Source organism: Heterocephalus glaber, unplaced genomic scaffold (assembly GCF_053883595.1).
Source record: "Heterocephalus glaber isolate CG9 unplaced genomic scaffold, H.glaber_assembly_v1.0 deba00001273, whole genome shotgun sequence".
NCBI lineage: Eukaryota > Metazoa > Chordata > Mammalia > Rodentia > Bathyergidae > Heterocephalus > Heterocephalus glaber.
The window spans coordinates 45,136-59,594 of NW_028258236.1; the positions used below are offsets into that span (position 1 = coordinate 45,136).

The following is a 14,459-nucleotide window of genomic DNA, read 5'->3' on the forward strand; positions in this document are numbered from 1 at the left end:
TAGAAGTTTTTGATTTCCATGTGAAGAAATTTAGAAATAGGGTTTTTTTTTTAGAATGTATAATGTGAAGTTACTGATTCTTAATATTTTCTTAGGATTATAGTATAAGGGTACTGCATTGGGCTTTTTGGAAAAACTCCATAATTGAATGATTTTTTTAGTTCTAGAATCTAGTCTCCCTGGTATATAAAATTTGTGGATGTTACTTGAGTTGCATAAATGTAGTAACGTATCAAGTATGTGCTGGCAATGTGGTACATATTTTAAAATGTATAAATTATTCCTTTTTCTGCTTTCCACAATCCATTTTTTTCTCTTTTTAGGGCCACCTCTATTAACACAGAAGAAGCCAACAGGACTGTATACTTAAATGTATCGCGTACTAATGGCACTGAATTAGCTGTGAGTGTGCAGTGGGAAACGGTATCCGAAACAGCCTTTGGCATGAGTATGTTTCATTTCTTGTATGAGCAAAATATCCCTGCTGGGGCTTCTCCCAGGGCTGGGAGGTGGCTCCTGGGGCCCAGTGACTGAGAGCCCTGCAGAACCCAGGGCTGGGCCATGTTGCTGCAGGGCCAGAGCCACCCAGAGCCCACCCCTGTGGTGACACCCCCACTTGAGGAGAAAAGGAAGTCACTGAGGCCTGTGCTGGGGGCTGAGCACTGGAGGCCCTGCCAGTCCTCTTACAGACACGGGGTTTCCCTGAGGCCCCATCCTGCCTGCAGTGACCGGGACTGCTTCTTCCTGGAGTTGGGTGGAGGCAGGATCTGAGGGCCACTCACTTGTTCAGGATGAAGTAGATGTCGGAGACGCCTGGGCATGGCGGCTGATCTGCATTCCTCTTATGCCAGCTGTGCACTGAGACCTGGGGTTGGAAACTTCCGGAGCCCAGGCCGAGTCGCTGGACATTTCTCGAGCTGGCAACTACATCTGGGGGCTCCCTGTGCTAAACAGGGCTGAAAGGAGCAGCAGCAGAAGCAGGAGGAAGAGCACAGAACTAGGGCCATGACTCCCCATTTTCTTGGCTGTCTCTGTGACCGCTTTGCTTATGAACCCTGCCCCAGGGCCTCCTGGTTGACAACCTCCCCTGTGCCCAGGGGCCTTGGCTGGCCCCTGGAGCCCTGTCACCAATGCCCAATGTGCCCACACAAGTTCCCTCTCGGAGCACAGAGACTGGGAATCCTGCTGCCCCAGGTGTCCTGCTGCCAGCTGTGCCCAAGGCCCTTGCCTCCTCCTCTAGGCAAAACACTGGGATTATGATGGACAGAATGGTTGACATGGTGACTTTGTGAGCTACAGCTCCGCCCAAGGACCTGCATGTGGTCATGATGCTGACCATGATCCTGATGCTGTCAACAAGCAGGTCCCTGGGCAGAGCTGCGGGTCACAAAGTCACCATGCCAACCATTCCATCCATCATAACCACAGGGTATTCTGCCCTGGGGTGGGGGGAGGGCCTTGGGGACAGTCCGTGGCTGGACACTGAGGGAAGCAGTGTCCTCAGTCACTGTGCTCTCAGAGGGAACTGGTGTGGGCCCACTGCGCATTGGTGACAGGGCTCCAGGGGCCTTGGTCCCTGGGCACAGAGGAGGTGGCCACACAGGAGGCCCGAGGTGGCTGGTGTTCGGCCTCCCTGGGCTCTGGACAGGGTCCCATGAGCAAGGAGGTCACAGAGACGGGCAGCAAAATGGGGAGGCACAGCCCCTGTGTGCCCTGCTCTGTGCTCTTCCTCCTGCTCCTCCTGCTGCTACTTATGTGGCTTTCCAGAGCCCAGAGCTTCCAGGACCCTGGCTCAGGCTGGAGAGCTTCCCACTCCTATTACCCGAACTCTACCCATTTCTGCAGCTACGGAGACCCACAGGCCAGGCAGAGTGGGAACCAAGATGAGGACGTTCTGCAGTACTGTGATGGCGCTTTTGATGTCTACTACCTCCTTGACTCGTGAGTGCTCTTCTTACCTCGGCCTGGGTGGGCCCAGCTGTCTGTCCCCTAGGTCACTGTAGGAGGATGTGGTATGAGGGGTTATGAGCCTTTGCCAGAAGAGAAGCAGGGCCAGTGTGCTGTAAGAGAGGAGAATCCAGCCTCTGTGGCTTCCTGATTCCTGGAGGGGGACTAAGGACCCAGCAAGGTGGTAGTCTTTTGCATCCAGCTGAACATCCAAGCCTTTATTGGTCAGCTTCTCTTTGGAGTGAGTTAAAGAAAATAAGTGAGTCCCCTGTGTGCCAGAATTCTGTCCAGGTGATCTCTGAGAGCCATTACGGGAGCCATCGGTGCAATGCCCTATGATTCCAACCTGGGAGTCCAAGCAGGACCAGAGTATGAGGAGAGGGTCGGGCAAGAGGGGGAAGCCAAATAGGGGTCCCTGAGACAAAGGCTTCCGTCAGAGGAGGGATGGGTCACATCTGTGATTCCTAAAAGACTGGCAGCCTTGGGGAGGATCAGTTGGAAGGGGAAGGATGAGACTGGGTGGCAGTACAAAGAGGAAGGGTCCTAGGCGGCCTGGGGAAGGCAGGAGGGAGCCTGGGACAGGTGTGTGCAGAGCAGAGGTGGCACCCACAGGCTGGAGCTGGCAGAGGAAGGAGGGAGAGTGAGGGGGGAGCAGAGGAGCTGATGTCCATCCTCCTGACCCCAGCTCTGGGCAGTGTCACCTTGCTGCAGGGGACAGGGGCTGCAGCCCTCCCCGGGCATCAGGACTGTGGTAGCTGCTGGAACACACAAACCAGGGTCGCTGTACTCTGGAAACAGAGAAGCCTGCGTGCCTCTGCCCTGAAGGGGTGTCAGCAGAGTTTAGATGGGAAGCGGGCAAATCTGCCTCTGACTGTCTCCTGAAAAGCAAAGAAAGGGCTGGATTGAGAGGCTGCAGTTCGGATCTTTCCTGCATCCCCTCCCCTATCCTCTGCTGTCTACAAGGGTCTGTGGAAATAGTTGTTCACTGTATTTAGGGAATGACGATAAGAAAAATGTCTATACATGTACAGGGCCCATGCAATTTTAAAAATATTTTCAGTCCATCTTTAGGTGAATGGGTAGATGGAAAAGCTGAAGATATGGAAGGCAATGGTACTGTGTCCTGGGCACCAAGGTTTCCATGAGGACGGCTCACATCCACCAGGTCTACTCTCTTGGTTTGCAGACTTCCTCCTTGTCTCTACCTTTCAACTATTTCATTATGACGTGTCTTGGTGTAGGCTTCTTCGCGTTATCCTACGTGGATGGATTGGATTTGCAGATGAGTATCATTCGTGAAATTTGGGATGTGTTTGGCCAGTATTTCTTCAAGAAGTGTCTCTACTCCTTTCTCTCTATTTCTGAGACTCTTACATTGTCTATAGTGGTCTGCCTGGTGGTACCCCACAGATCCCTTAAATATCCATCACTTTTCTTCTCTCTTTCTTTTTTTTTTGTATTAAATTCTTTTATTGGTACATTGTAGGTATCCAACACAATTACATTTCTCATTGGGAATTGTACCTTTATATAATGCATCTTGGTTCTTATTTTTTCCCCATTCCTAGCCCTCCACCCTTCCCTATTTACAAAGACTTTATTTCCATTTTTTCCATTTCTCATCAGTTTTTCCTTTCCCTTCTTTCCTTTCCCCTGTGCCTCCCACTACCCCTACCCCTTTGGACCTTTTCTTCCTATTTTACATTATCGATTATTCATTCTAATAATCGGTACATTTTAGGTATACAATATAATGACATTCATCATTGGAAATTTGCACCTTTACATAGTCTCTCTTGGTTCTTGTTTTTCACCTTTGCCCAGCCCTCCCTTCAACCCCTCCAGCCCTCCCTATTTACAAAGATTTTGTTCCTATTTTTCCATTTTCTCATATTAATCCCATTCCCTTCTATCCTTTCCCTTAGCCCTTCCACTTCCTTCCCCTTTGGGACAACGGCTCAGAAGCCCCTACCTCTGGGCCGGGAACAGTGGGACTCAGTACCTTGGTCTGGTGGTCTGGTGTCCTCTGCGCCTTGGTAATGTGGAATCAGGTGGCTGCCTGTCTGCAGTGGGGTGATCCGGTGTCTTCCGCGTGACTCAGGACCTCGGTAGGGTGTGCACAGACCTGCCTGTCTGCAGCGGGCTGATTCGGCGTCTTCCGCATGACTCTTCTCTCTTTCATTTTCATTTCCTTGAAATACGTGCTTTAAATTATACTGTACTATAATTCAATTGGCTTATTCTTTCTTCTGCTGTTCAACTGTTCAGATTTAGAGCTGAACAGCTCCACAAAATAAATGAATATTTATACTGAAAAAAATTATATCATCCATCTATGAGGCACTTCATCACCAGCATTTCTGTTTGGTTCCTTCTTAATGTTCTCACTCTTTGTTGTTATCCTGACTTCCTTTAATTTTTTTGTCTTTGTTTTCCTTCAGTCTTTAAGCATAATTAAGACAGTTGTTTTGAATCAATATGTAGTAAATCTAAAGATTTGACATCCTTTGGAGTGGTTTTTGTTGATTAATATAGTTCCTTTGAGTGAGGTGTGCATTCCTATTACCTTGTATGCCTTGTGGAGTTTTTATTTATTCTTTTTTTGACAATTAGGTGTTTGAACATTATTATATTGTAACTTTAGAAATCAAATCCCAGCATGCTTTGGCGGGGGGGCGGGTAGATGTCTGTATTCATTCATGTATTTTGAGACTTTTCCAAACTATTTTTGCAAAGACTTCCTAGCTATATCTGATTACTGAGTTGGTGGCCCTTCAGCTCCTATTCAGGTAATATCGTGACAGATTTCGCTGAATTCTGGAAGCTCAAACAGAAGTACAAACACCATAAAAATTAGGCAGAGAAAACATCCACCAGCCTGTCTTTACAGTTGGTTTGTGCTGAGGTACAGCTTTGGAACTTAGCTGAGGTTGTTCTGCATCTAAAGATCAACCTGAGTCAAAAGCCTATGTTTGGATTTCTCTAAACACAATCCTTGCTCCTGTACAAGTGTGAACCTCAAAACTCTGGACACATTGCTGGCTGTGAGCATCCTAACTCCCAGTCTCCCTCCCCTTGCCTTTGATGACCTAGTGTAGGTCCCCACAGAAAATAGGCTACTCCAGGTGTCTATGGAATTGTCCAGTTTCCTCACTCATGTTCTGACTTCTGTGAAACAGAATCAGCAGCAAATCCTTCAGATGTCCCCTAGGCAGGTGAAAACGAAAGCTCACAAGTAAAGCATGTGTGTCCCCCTGTGGTTGTGGAGAGCCACTTGGCCTGGACCATGCTGGGAAGCGGGTAAGGGAAGGGTTCCACAGAACACCTCACACTTTTCCACCCTTTAGAAGGGGGCTTTTTCACCGTGGCACGTTTGCTCCATTTCCATAAAGCACTGATGGGCATTTTGCAGAGCTCCTGCAAGATGAGCACACAAGCATTTCACTTGTTTTGTAAGTTTCTGTAGGAGAACAAGGGCCCAAAGCATACTTGGCTGTTTATTCTAACATCCCTCCATGATACTAACTTTTACCTAGAATTCCATTTTTCCCATTTGTCAAGGAATGGTTTGAAGAAAAATTTAAATGCCAAATAGTAGAAAGAAACTCACAAAAAACTGAGAGCTCCTTCCCAACCACTCTCTGTGTCTGAACCCAATAGCCAAACATAGCTCCATGCAAATCTCTAGTTTTCTTTGACAATGTACAGATGTTTGTGATAACGTGTTTGTAACAACTGTCTTCTGCTGCTTTGAGATTTACCCATTGTTCATCAACTTGTTTTTATGGTGAAATTTTCTCAGCTTCTACTCCCCTATACGATTTGATCTCACATCCTTTCATCTTCTCAACCTGGTGCTGTCACAATGATGTTTCAATCAGATTTTATCAGAAGTGGAAGCCTATGAGGAGGTGGGCCCTCCCCAAGGCACCTACTTCCTGGGCACCTGACTGTGCCTGTGTCCTTTCCTCTGCCCACGAGCACTTGCTTTCTCCTGTGTCCTACAATCCAAACCCTCTTTCAAAATCATCACTCCTAGGACTCCCCAGGAGCAGGTGCCATAAGCAGGTGAAGAGTGATGAGAGGGAAAGCAAAGAGTGTGAGGATTAGGGAAATGAGGTGACTTGCTTCTTAATCTTGGAGTTGCTGAGGGTAAAGCCTGCATCCTGGAAAAGTCTTAGGGTCTGGTGTTTGCTTACACAGCAACTGTCAGACAGCAGTGTCACTCACATATGCCAAATACAGTGGACAGTGCATGGGGTATGAAGAAAGACCTGGCTATAGATTTATCCCGGGTATGGACATTGTGACAAATAGCCTGAAAAGAGCTCATTTTCCTCAATCATGAACTGGGACTAAGCAGACATCACGGGGTGGATCTGGAGGGAAAATGACCTCTACGTGCCTGGGACACATGTGCTCCCTGTCTGTTACCAGGAGATTGTTAGGATGATTTAGTTCTTCATTTCCTCCCGGTTTCTACACTGATTTAGACCCAGCCTAGCAGAGTAGATGGAACAGGAGGAGGTGGCTCTTGGAGTGTGACAGTCAGCACACATTTGTGTGACCTTCGGGGGTCCCACTTGTGGGCATGATCATCTCTGGAGGGGAGAAGGTGGCCTCCTGGTGGGTGCCTCTCACCCACTCACCATGGAGCCCCGAGTATCACACGTCCCTCCGCACCAGGCGCAGTTCTCTTCTGCCCCCTGATGCTTGACCGGAAGAGCTGTGGGGACCCAGAGACCTTTGCCAGGGACATAGGGCAGATGTGACTGGTTCCCACTGGACAGGAGTCACGAGGCCCCAGGCTCCTCCTGCTCCTCACTCTCCATCTGGGGACAGAGTGGGACACAATGGAGCAGGATGCTGGAGTGGGGATGGGAAGAGCCTGCAGCCATCCCTGCTGGTCCACAGTGTGGGCACCAGGGCAGCAGTGGCCAGCCTGTTCCCTTTCCCTGGCAGTGTCTGCTAGAAAAGGCCTCTTGGGCCTGCAGGGGCTGGACTACAGGCTGGTGACAAAACCAATGTCGCACAGTCTGGGGTGCTGGTCCCCCATGCTGAGGCCCAGGTTCCCATGGGAACATGTCCCCCAGCCTCCATGCTGCTAGGGAATGTGGAAAGGAAGAGGAATCTGGGGTGTGATGAGGAGATATGCAAGGCAGATACAGTCTACAAAAGGTTCCCGTTCCAAGGGCAGGTCTGACATCTGGAACCCAGGAGTCCAGCAGGGAAGCCACAGGCCACATCTGGTCACCTCTGGACCTGGTGATGGCTCTAAAAGGCTTCCAATGGCCATGGTGCCAAGGTCACTACCCACAGGGACCTGGGAAGGTCACATCATGGGCAAGTGATGGCAGAGAACCCACAAGTCAGAGGTGACCAGAGACTTCTTCCAGCATGTCCCCTTCTTCCAGTTGGTGTCACAGCCATCACCTAGTGTGACCAGCTGCACTGGTCGGCCACCAAGAGTCCCTTGTGCTGGGAGGCCCCTCAATCCCAGCAGATGGCCTGGTTGGCCAGCCTCTTCCCACTGGTGGCCCTGAGGACAGTCACCTCCAGGATCCCCTACTGTGGTCAGAGGCATTGGGGTGGGAGCCAGTGTTAAGGATCCTGAAGAGAAGGGGAAAAGACAGAGGCCAGGTGTTCCTTGAAAGGGCACCTCATCCCTTAACTCCTGTATCTTCATTGCAGATCCCAACCCATGTTGACCTGGGCTACCTTGTCCTCATGTTTGGAAGATTTGGCGGAGAAATATGTAAAGTATGCTTCTCTGTGATGCAGGCTGCTTGAACATCCATTAGACTTGGTGGGGTCCCTTGGGTGGGGGCACAGAGCCCAGCATGACCAGGCAGGAAAGGGGACAGGGTGCACTGGTCCTCTGGGTCTCAGCTGTGTGCCTGCCCTGCCTGGGAACCTGGGCACCTGCAGGGACACCGTCTGCCCTCCAGACCCCCAGGTTGGGAAGGAAGTCAGGAGAGCAACTCAGTAGCTGACACCTGGACACAGGGTGCTCAGGGCCAAAGGAAAGGGACAGAGAGTGTGCCAGGAAGGTTAGAGGGGAAAACAAGGATTCCTAGAGGGAAGTGGTCCTGGGCAGCTTCCCAGAGGAGATGGGAAGTAAACTTGACCTTGAAGGCTGGAGAAAAGTCAGGGTCACAGTAACCCTCAGGGTGCCCTCTAGTGGGTGGTCTGTTTAGGCTGAGGAGTGTGGGTAACTCAGGGGAGGGCTGGAGACAAATCCTCACAAGTTGCTTGGGGCCAATGTCACAAGGATTTATTGTTCCAGGCCAAGGAGGGCCTTGAATTCTTCCTCTGTGTCACAAGGAGCCATGGAAGATTCACAGGCAGGGGAGTGATATAGTGCTCCAGGAAAAAACCTGTCAACTGTAGGTGAACAGAGCCAGGAAGAAGAGCAGGAGCAGTGGTCAGCTCAGCCAAGAAGGCTGCAGCCACTTTGCCGAGGGTCAGAGGTCCTGGGCCAAGGGCAGTTGGTCAGTGGCAGGAAGGGGAGGCATTGTGAGGGAGTGGGATTTCCTGAGCTGGAAGGAGGGAGGAGGAAATGGAGGGAAAGAGGGATGGGGTTAGGATAGAAAGAAGGTGACTGTAGAAGACAGGCCAGGTGGGAGGGAGGCCCCATGAGGAATGAGGAGGCTCTGTCTCCTTTAGTGTGTGTGTGTGTGTGTGTGTATGTGGTTATAGCCTTGATATGAGTGTGCCTATGTACAACTGTATGTGTGCATGACGATATGTGTGACTATGTACATGTATGACGGTATGTGTGACTGTATGTGTGCTGTGAATGTATCAGTCTATGTGCATGTGAGTGTGAGTGGTAGCGTGAAAGTATGACTTTGAGTGTTGTACATATGTGTGTACTGTATCTGTGTGTGAGTGTTGAGTGTGTGTGAATTTGCATTATTGTGTTTTAGAATGTGTAGATCAGTGTGTGATTGAGTGAGTATAAGTGTGTGTTGGGGTGCTGGCCCAGAGGCTTGGTCATGAGGTCACCCTGACTCTCCCTGGGTCCCTGGGTCCCCACAGGGGACTGCAGCATTGCCTACTGAGGCTCTTTGCCCGTATCTGAAATGACCCTGGGCACAGAGCTGTGAGCAGCAGGGTCCGTGCTTCCCCTGGGGATGTGTCCTGGCGTCAAGTTCCCTGGCTTCTCACAGCCATGCTTCTCCCCAGCCCCAACCTGCGCATGTCCTTCATTGTGTTTAACACAAGGTCAAGAGTTGAAATGATGCTCACCTCAAATAGGTAGGTGTTGGTGGGACCCGGGAGGTGGGCCCCAGGGGAAGAGCTGGAGGTTTGTGCTGGGCAGCAAGGTCCTCTGGTGGGTCCCAGACAGGCAGCCCCAGGGGGCCCTGTGTCCTGGGCTCCTAAGGGTGCCACAGGGAGGGCTGTGGGGAAGGTGGCCTACATGTACACACAGGCTGAACACCAGAGGGGTGCTTGGGAGCTGCTGATGGGCTAGGCGGTGAGGGACCTAGCCCCTTAATGCAGTGAGGGACCTGACAGAGTGAAGAACGGAGGAGAGGAGGAGTGCTGTCTGGGGGCAGGGGAACTGCTGCCAAGAGCCTGGGATAAGGCAAGGGACAGAGAGGGGAGCGAGCGGGACAAGCCAGCAGCCAGAGAGGAGAGGGCGGGGGCTGGGCTGGGCAGGACCTGGCTGGGCCTCCCCTGGGCAGGGCTGGCTGTGTCTCCTCCTAGGCAGGGCCCAGGCAGAGACGCATCCAAGGCCCTCAGAGCTTGGCCCACAGCAGGTCTCTGCCCCAGGAGGAAGCCGCCCTCAGCGTCTTCACTCTAGGTGGCCTTGCTGTGCGGGCTCAGCCCTGTCACAGCCAATCAGCCTGAACACAGTCTTCCTTTTCTGTCCCAGTGCTGCCACCAGAGCTGGTGCTGCCTGCCCCGATCAATCCTGTCTCTAACAGCCCCTGACAGCTCTGTCCTGGCAGCCTGAGGACAGGGCTCGGCCGCCTCAGCAGCCTGCGGCCACGTCCCCACCTCAAGCCTTTAGGGTCAGGAACACTGAGGTTCTCAGCCCCGCTGCTCACGAAGCAGCCTGGCTCCTTCCTTTGGTGGCTAAGGGAGGGGCAGGTCAGGGTCTGTGCAGTGGAGACAGCACAGGACAGGCTGAGCTTGGGACCTGTGAACCAGCCTTCATTGCTGGAGGACAGAGCCTCAGCAGGGTGTCCTTGGCTTCCAGTCAGCATCAGGCATGGGGGGCTCCCTGAAACCTCAGACTCAAACTGCATGTCCCTGGGTCCCACTCCACCCTTGCTGTAGCACCCCTGGGGAGGGGTCCCTGAGGGTGGGGTGCTTGAGACAGGATGAGCTCAGAGAAAGTCAGGTTCCTGAGGGACCTGCTCTCAGCCTCCCCACCACCCAGAGGGCTCAGAGGTCAGGGACAGAAAAGGACACAAACCTGGCAATGATCCAGCACACAACTGGGTTGGGAGAGTTGCTCATGTTTCCCGTCCATGGCATTTCCACAGTTCACCCAGCCATAGGATGGCTTGAGGGCTGTTTCTTTCTGTCCACTTTCCTCACCTCCATCTTTTTGCCATGAATTTTTCAGAACGACAATCTTCCATCATCTTGTCCAGTTGGAGACCATTCCCACTGGTGGGAAAATCTACCTGCAGAAGGCACTCAGACAGGTGGGGAGCCCACTTCCTGGAGTCCATGCTGGCCCTCACCTTAGAGCACTATCCCAGTCTACTGCTCTCTCTATGGTGTTTCTCTTTCCTTGCAGGCGAATGATCAGATTGCAAGAGCCAATTCCAGAGGTGAGCCCCTGCCTTCCTCCTCAGGTGGCTGCACTGAGCTGGCCGCCCTCCAGGGAGCTCTATGTGCAGACCCCATGGTTCCCCAGCCTGGCTCTGGGAGCCCATTGCTCCCCTTCCCATCCCAGTACTTTTCAGTGGGCAGAGCACCTGCCCCAGCATGGCTCTCACAGGACAGGAGGTCCCATGGGTCCACACAGGGCACTTGGTCACTCTGAGCTCCTGGACTTTCACTGGGCCCTGTGTGCAGAAGGAGAAGGCCGAGATCCCAAGCTGCCTGAGAACCACCATAAGGAGCCCACTCTCTCCCCAGGGCCAGACCTTCCTCCCCTTCTCCGTTCCTGTCTTCCATGGCCCACTTGCTCCTGGACCTGCATCTCCTACCACGAAAATGGCTGGCAGCTCTGGGCCAGAGTGGTGGGGCCCAGTGGGGACTGTGCTGGGGAAGAATGGGGTCCCCTGTCCAGGACCCCGCATGAGAGTGCTGAGCAGCTGGGCCGCTGTCCCAAGCAGAAACCTGCAGGTTGTAGCCAAAGCAGGCACTGGCACCACCCCTTCCTGGGCTGCTCTGCAGGACAGGCTGCTGCTTCCTGTGCCCAGAGATGGGCTGGGGCTGGTGGACACATGGCTGGGCTGTCCTCAGGGCAGAGGGTGTGCCTTCTGGGACCAGTAAGGGTTCAGGCTATCTGGTAGGGAGATGGCCCTGGGCAAGAGCCCCTTCTCATTCTGGGGTCTCTGGGTGGTGGGTGCTGGGGTAAGGGTTAAGGTGTGAGGAGCACCCACCTGCCTTCCGTGGGCAGTGCTGAGGCCTAGCAGTCTACGGTGGTCCTGGGTCCCCTGCTGGTCACTCTTGGACCTTACTCACCACCCCTCTTGTTTCTTGACAGGCAACAGGGTGTCTAGCATGATCATCGCTCTACTTACTGGACAACTGAAGCCAGATGTACTTAACAAATCTGTGGTGGAGGTGAGTGGGCTTGTCCTCAGCGTTCTCTGTTCCATTCTGTGCCAAAAGCTCACCCAGTTCTTTCCCTCAGGCTCACAAGGCTCGGACCATGGGAGCGTACATTTACTGCATTGGTGTCAGCGAATACAACGTAGAACAGGTATTTTGGATCGGGTGACTGGGGGCCCTCTGCAGTCCCGCTGGTGACAGATCTCCAAGACAGCTCCTCAGGGCACCAGGAAATGCGGGCAGCAGGTGTGCCAGGCAGAAGGACAAAAATGGGTTTCAGTACACCGCACCACACTGAGTGGTGCAGAGCTTCCTATGTCCTGAGCCTGGGGTGCGTGCAGGCGCCCCCACGGCCCAAGGGCATGACACTGTGCCCTGGCTCTGGGGCCCTGGTGCATCGAGGAGTCCCTGCCTTGGGGGCCAAGCCAGTTCCTCTCTCTTATAGTTGACAGCAATTGCAGACAGCCCAGAACACGTCTTTGGCATACATGGGGTACCCAGGAACCTGCATGGAAGAGTTAACTACGTGCGTGAGTGGGCAGGGTGCGAGCAGGGGGACAGCGGCATCTCTTCAGGGCCTGAGGCTCACATTCCTGTCCCTTCTCCTGCTCTCCATCTCAGATTGGAACAAGGGCCTGTCTTGAACTCAGATCAGTGGAGCCTTCCCCTCTGTGCACAGGTGAGAGCTGAGGGGTGACAGCTATGGGCAGGGCGGTGCAGGGAGTTGTGTGCACAAGTAATGTGTGGTGTGTGTGGTCTGTGGGATGTGTGGTATATGTGATGTGTAATATATGGTGTGAGTACTGGGGTATGTTGGTGCTGTGTGGCTATGTTCCGTGTGTCCTTGATGGATGTATGGGTATGCATGATGTATGTGTGATATTTGATTTATATGCGTGTTTTATGTTATGTGTATGTGTTTTATGGTATGTTTCTGATGAGTGTGATGGTGTTTTCATTTTGACATGTGTTGTTTGTTCTTGGTGGATGAACTATGTGTAGTACATGTAAAAGATACATGTTGTGTGTGGTAGGGTATATGCTTTGTATATTTGTGAGTGTATGTGGTGTATATTAGGAGTATGGTAGATGGATGTTATATATGATATATGTATTGGTGGTGCGGTGTGTATGTGTCCATTGTGTGTTTGGAAAGTGTGTACATTATGTGTTGTGTTGGTTTATGAGGGGTGTTTTTGTGTGTTTATATGGTGTGTGTTCGGGGTACAATTTGTGTATGTTTGGTAAGTTTGTGGTGTGTGTGTTTGTAGTGTGTCTTTGATGATTGTGGGGCAGGGTGTGTTGTGATGTTGTTGTATGATATGTGTGGTATGTGGATTTGTGGAAATACGTTAAGCTGGTATCTAGATGGTCCCCCAAAGCTTCATGCACTCATAAGTGGGGCTTTGAGGAGTGACTGGATCATGGGTATGTGGTACTGGATTAGTCCACCAATTGTTTTAGCATAGTTCTAGGTATGGATGATGGATTTATTGAAGAAGGAAGCCCCTCCCTGGATGTGGGTGGCACCAACCAATAGTCTTGCAACTTGGATGAAATAAAAAGGGAAAGAAGGAAGTGCTGCTGCTTCCTGCTTGCCATGCCATGAGTTCTTTCTCCTCTGCCATGCCCCTCTTCCGTGCCACCCTGCCTTGTAGCCAGCTAACTATGGACTGAAACCTCTACAAACTGTGAGCTAACATAAACCTTTCCTCCCATAAGTTACAGATGCCAGATATTTTGTTCCAGCAACAAGAACCTAACTAAGACAGGATATATAGTGTGTTTTTCAGTATGACATGTATAAGGAGTGGGTATATATGTCTGTGGTACAGGCTATGTGTATCTTTGAGAAATGTGGTGTGTGATGTGTTTACATTTGCCATGAGGGGACAGTGTCATGTGGAGTAGGCAAAGCAGGTTGTGCTCTGTGATTTGTGGTGTGTGTATTTGGAATATATAAGATGTTTTTGGTGGAGTGTGGGGGTGGGTATAGTCCACATGACTCTGCATTGTGTATACATATATAATGTATATTCAATGGGGATGAAAGTCAAGAGTGACTGTGAGTATCTGTGAAATTACTTATTCTATCTCATAACAAAAATATTTCATGTAAAATTATTAAAAATACATAGTATTTCAAAATTCTGAAGAAAACCCCAGAATTCCACAACAGATAAATAGGTCAAAACATGTTGAGTATTCCTTTCCTTAATGCTTAGTTTTAGAAGGTGTTTCACTTAATCTTGACTGAATGAAGAGACTCCTGGAGCGGTAATTGGATGGTGAGAGCACAACCTCACCAACAGGTTAACCCACTAATGAGCTCATAGACAAGCAGGTTTAGAGGAAGTGGGAATAGTTTAAAGAAGTGGGTTATGGGGCATGACCTTGGGCACTATTAACTGGTCTCCAGCTCCTTCCTCTGTGGCCTTTCCAATCTGCTCTGTTTCCTGGCTGCCATGAGTTGAGCTTTCTTCCACTACACCCTTCCTCTATGATGTCTCTGCTTTGGAAACAGCAAGCAGCGAACCTGAACCCTCTGAAACCATAAACCAAAAGAAACCTTTCCTTGTTTGAGTTGTGATGTGAGATATTTTGTCCCAGTGACAGTAAGCTGACTAATACAGGAAATTGGTACCAGAAATGAATTATTGCTGTGACTGAACCTGATCCAAATAGTTCAGAAGCCTTTAAAATTGGTTTGCAGAGGGAGTTTGGAAAATTTTAGTGATGTGGGCTACATAAGCCCTACAATGCTGTAA

The 14,459-nt window shown here is 50.9% G+C and overlaps 1 protein-coding gene across 7 annotated transcripts in view; it reads left to right on the forward strand.

Annotated features, from left to right (window-relative positions):
• The first annotated feature begins 1,851 nt into the window (after positions 1-1,851).
• The window catches only part of LOC147828141 (anthrax toxin receptor 1-like), a 35,350-nt gene continuing 22,742 nt past the window's right edge, over positions 1,852-14,459 (forward strand). For 4 of the 7 annotated variants that reach the window (XR_015451231.1, XM_087211053.1, XM_087211052.1 and 1 more), the window contains exons 1-9: positions 1,852-1,941; positions 7,639-7,707; positions 9,136-9,207; positions 10,529-10,610; positions 10,706-10,739; positions 11,624-11,703; positions 11,774-11,842; positions 12,137-12,217; positions 12,313-12,370. Coding sequence is in view for 6 of the 7 variants with exons in the window: in XM_087211053.1 (XP_087067179.1) it covers positions 7,649-7,707; positions 9,136-9,207; positions 10,529-10,610; positions 10,706-10,739; positions 11,624-11,703; positions 11,774-11,842; positions 12,137-12,217; positions 12,313-12,370 (535 nt within the window). In the remaining variant the exon portion in view is untranslated. The remainder of the gene's footprint in view (positions 1,942-7,638; positions 7,708-9,135; positions 9,208-10,528; positions 10,611-10,705; positions 10,740-11,623; positions 11,704-11,773; positions 11,843-12,136; positions 12,218-12,312; positions 12,371-14,459) is intronic. The other 3 variants (XM_087211055.1, XM_087211057.1, XM_087211054.1) reach the window with 2 other exon arrangements.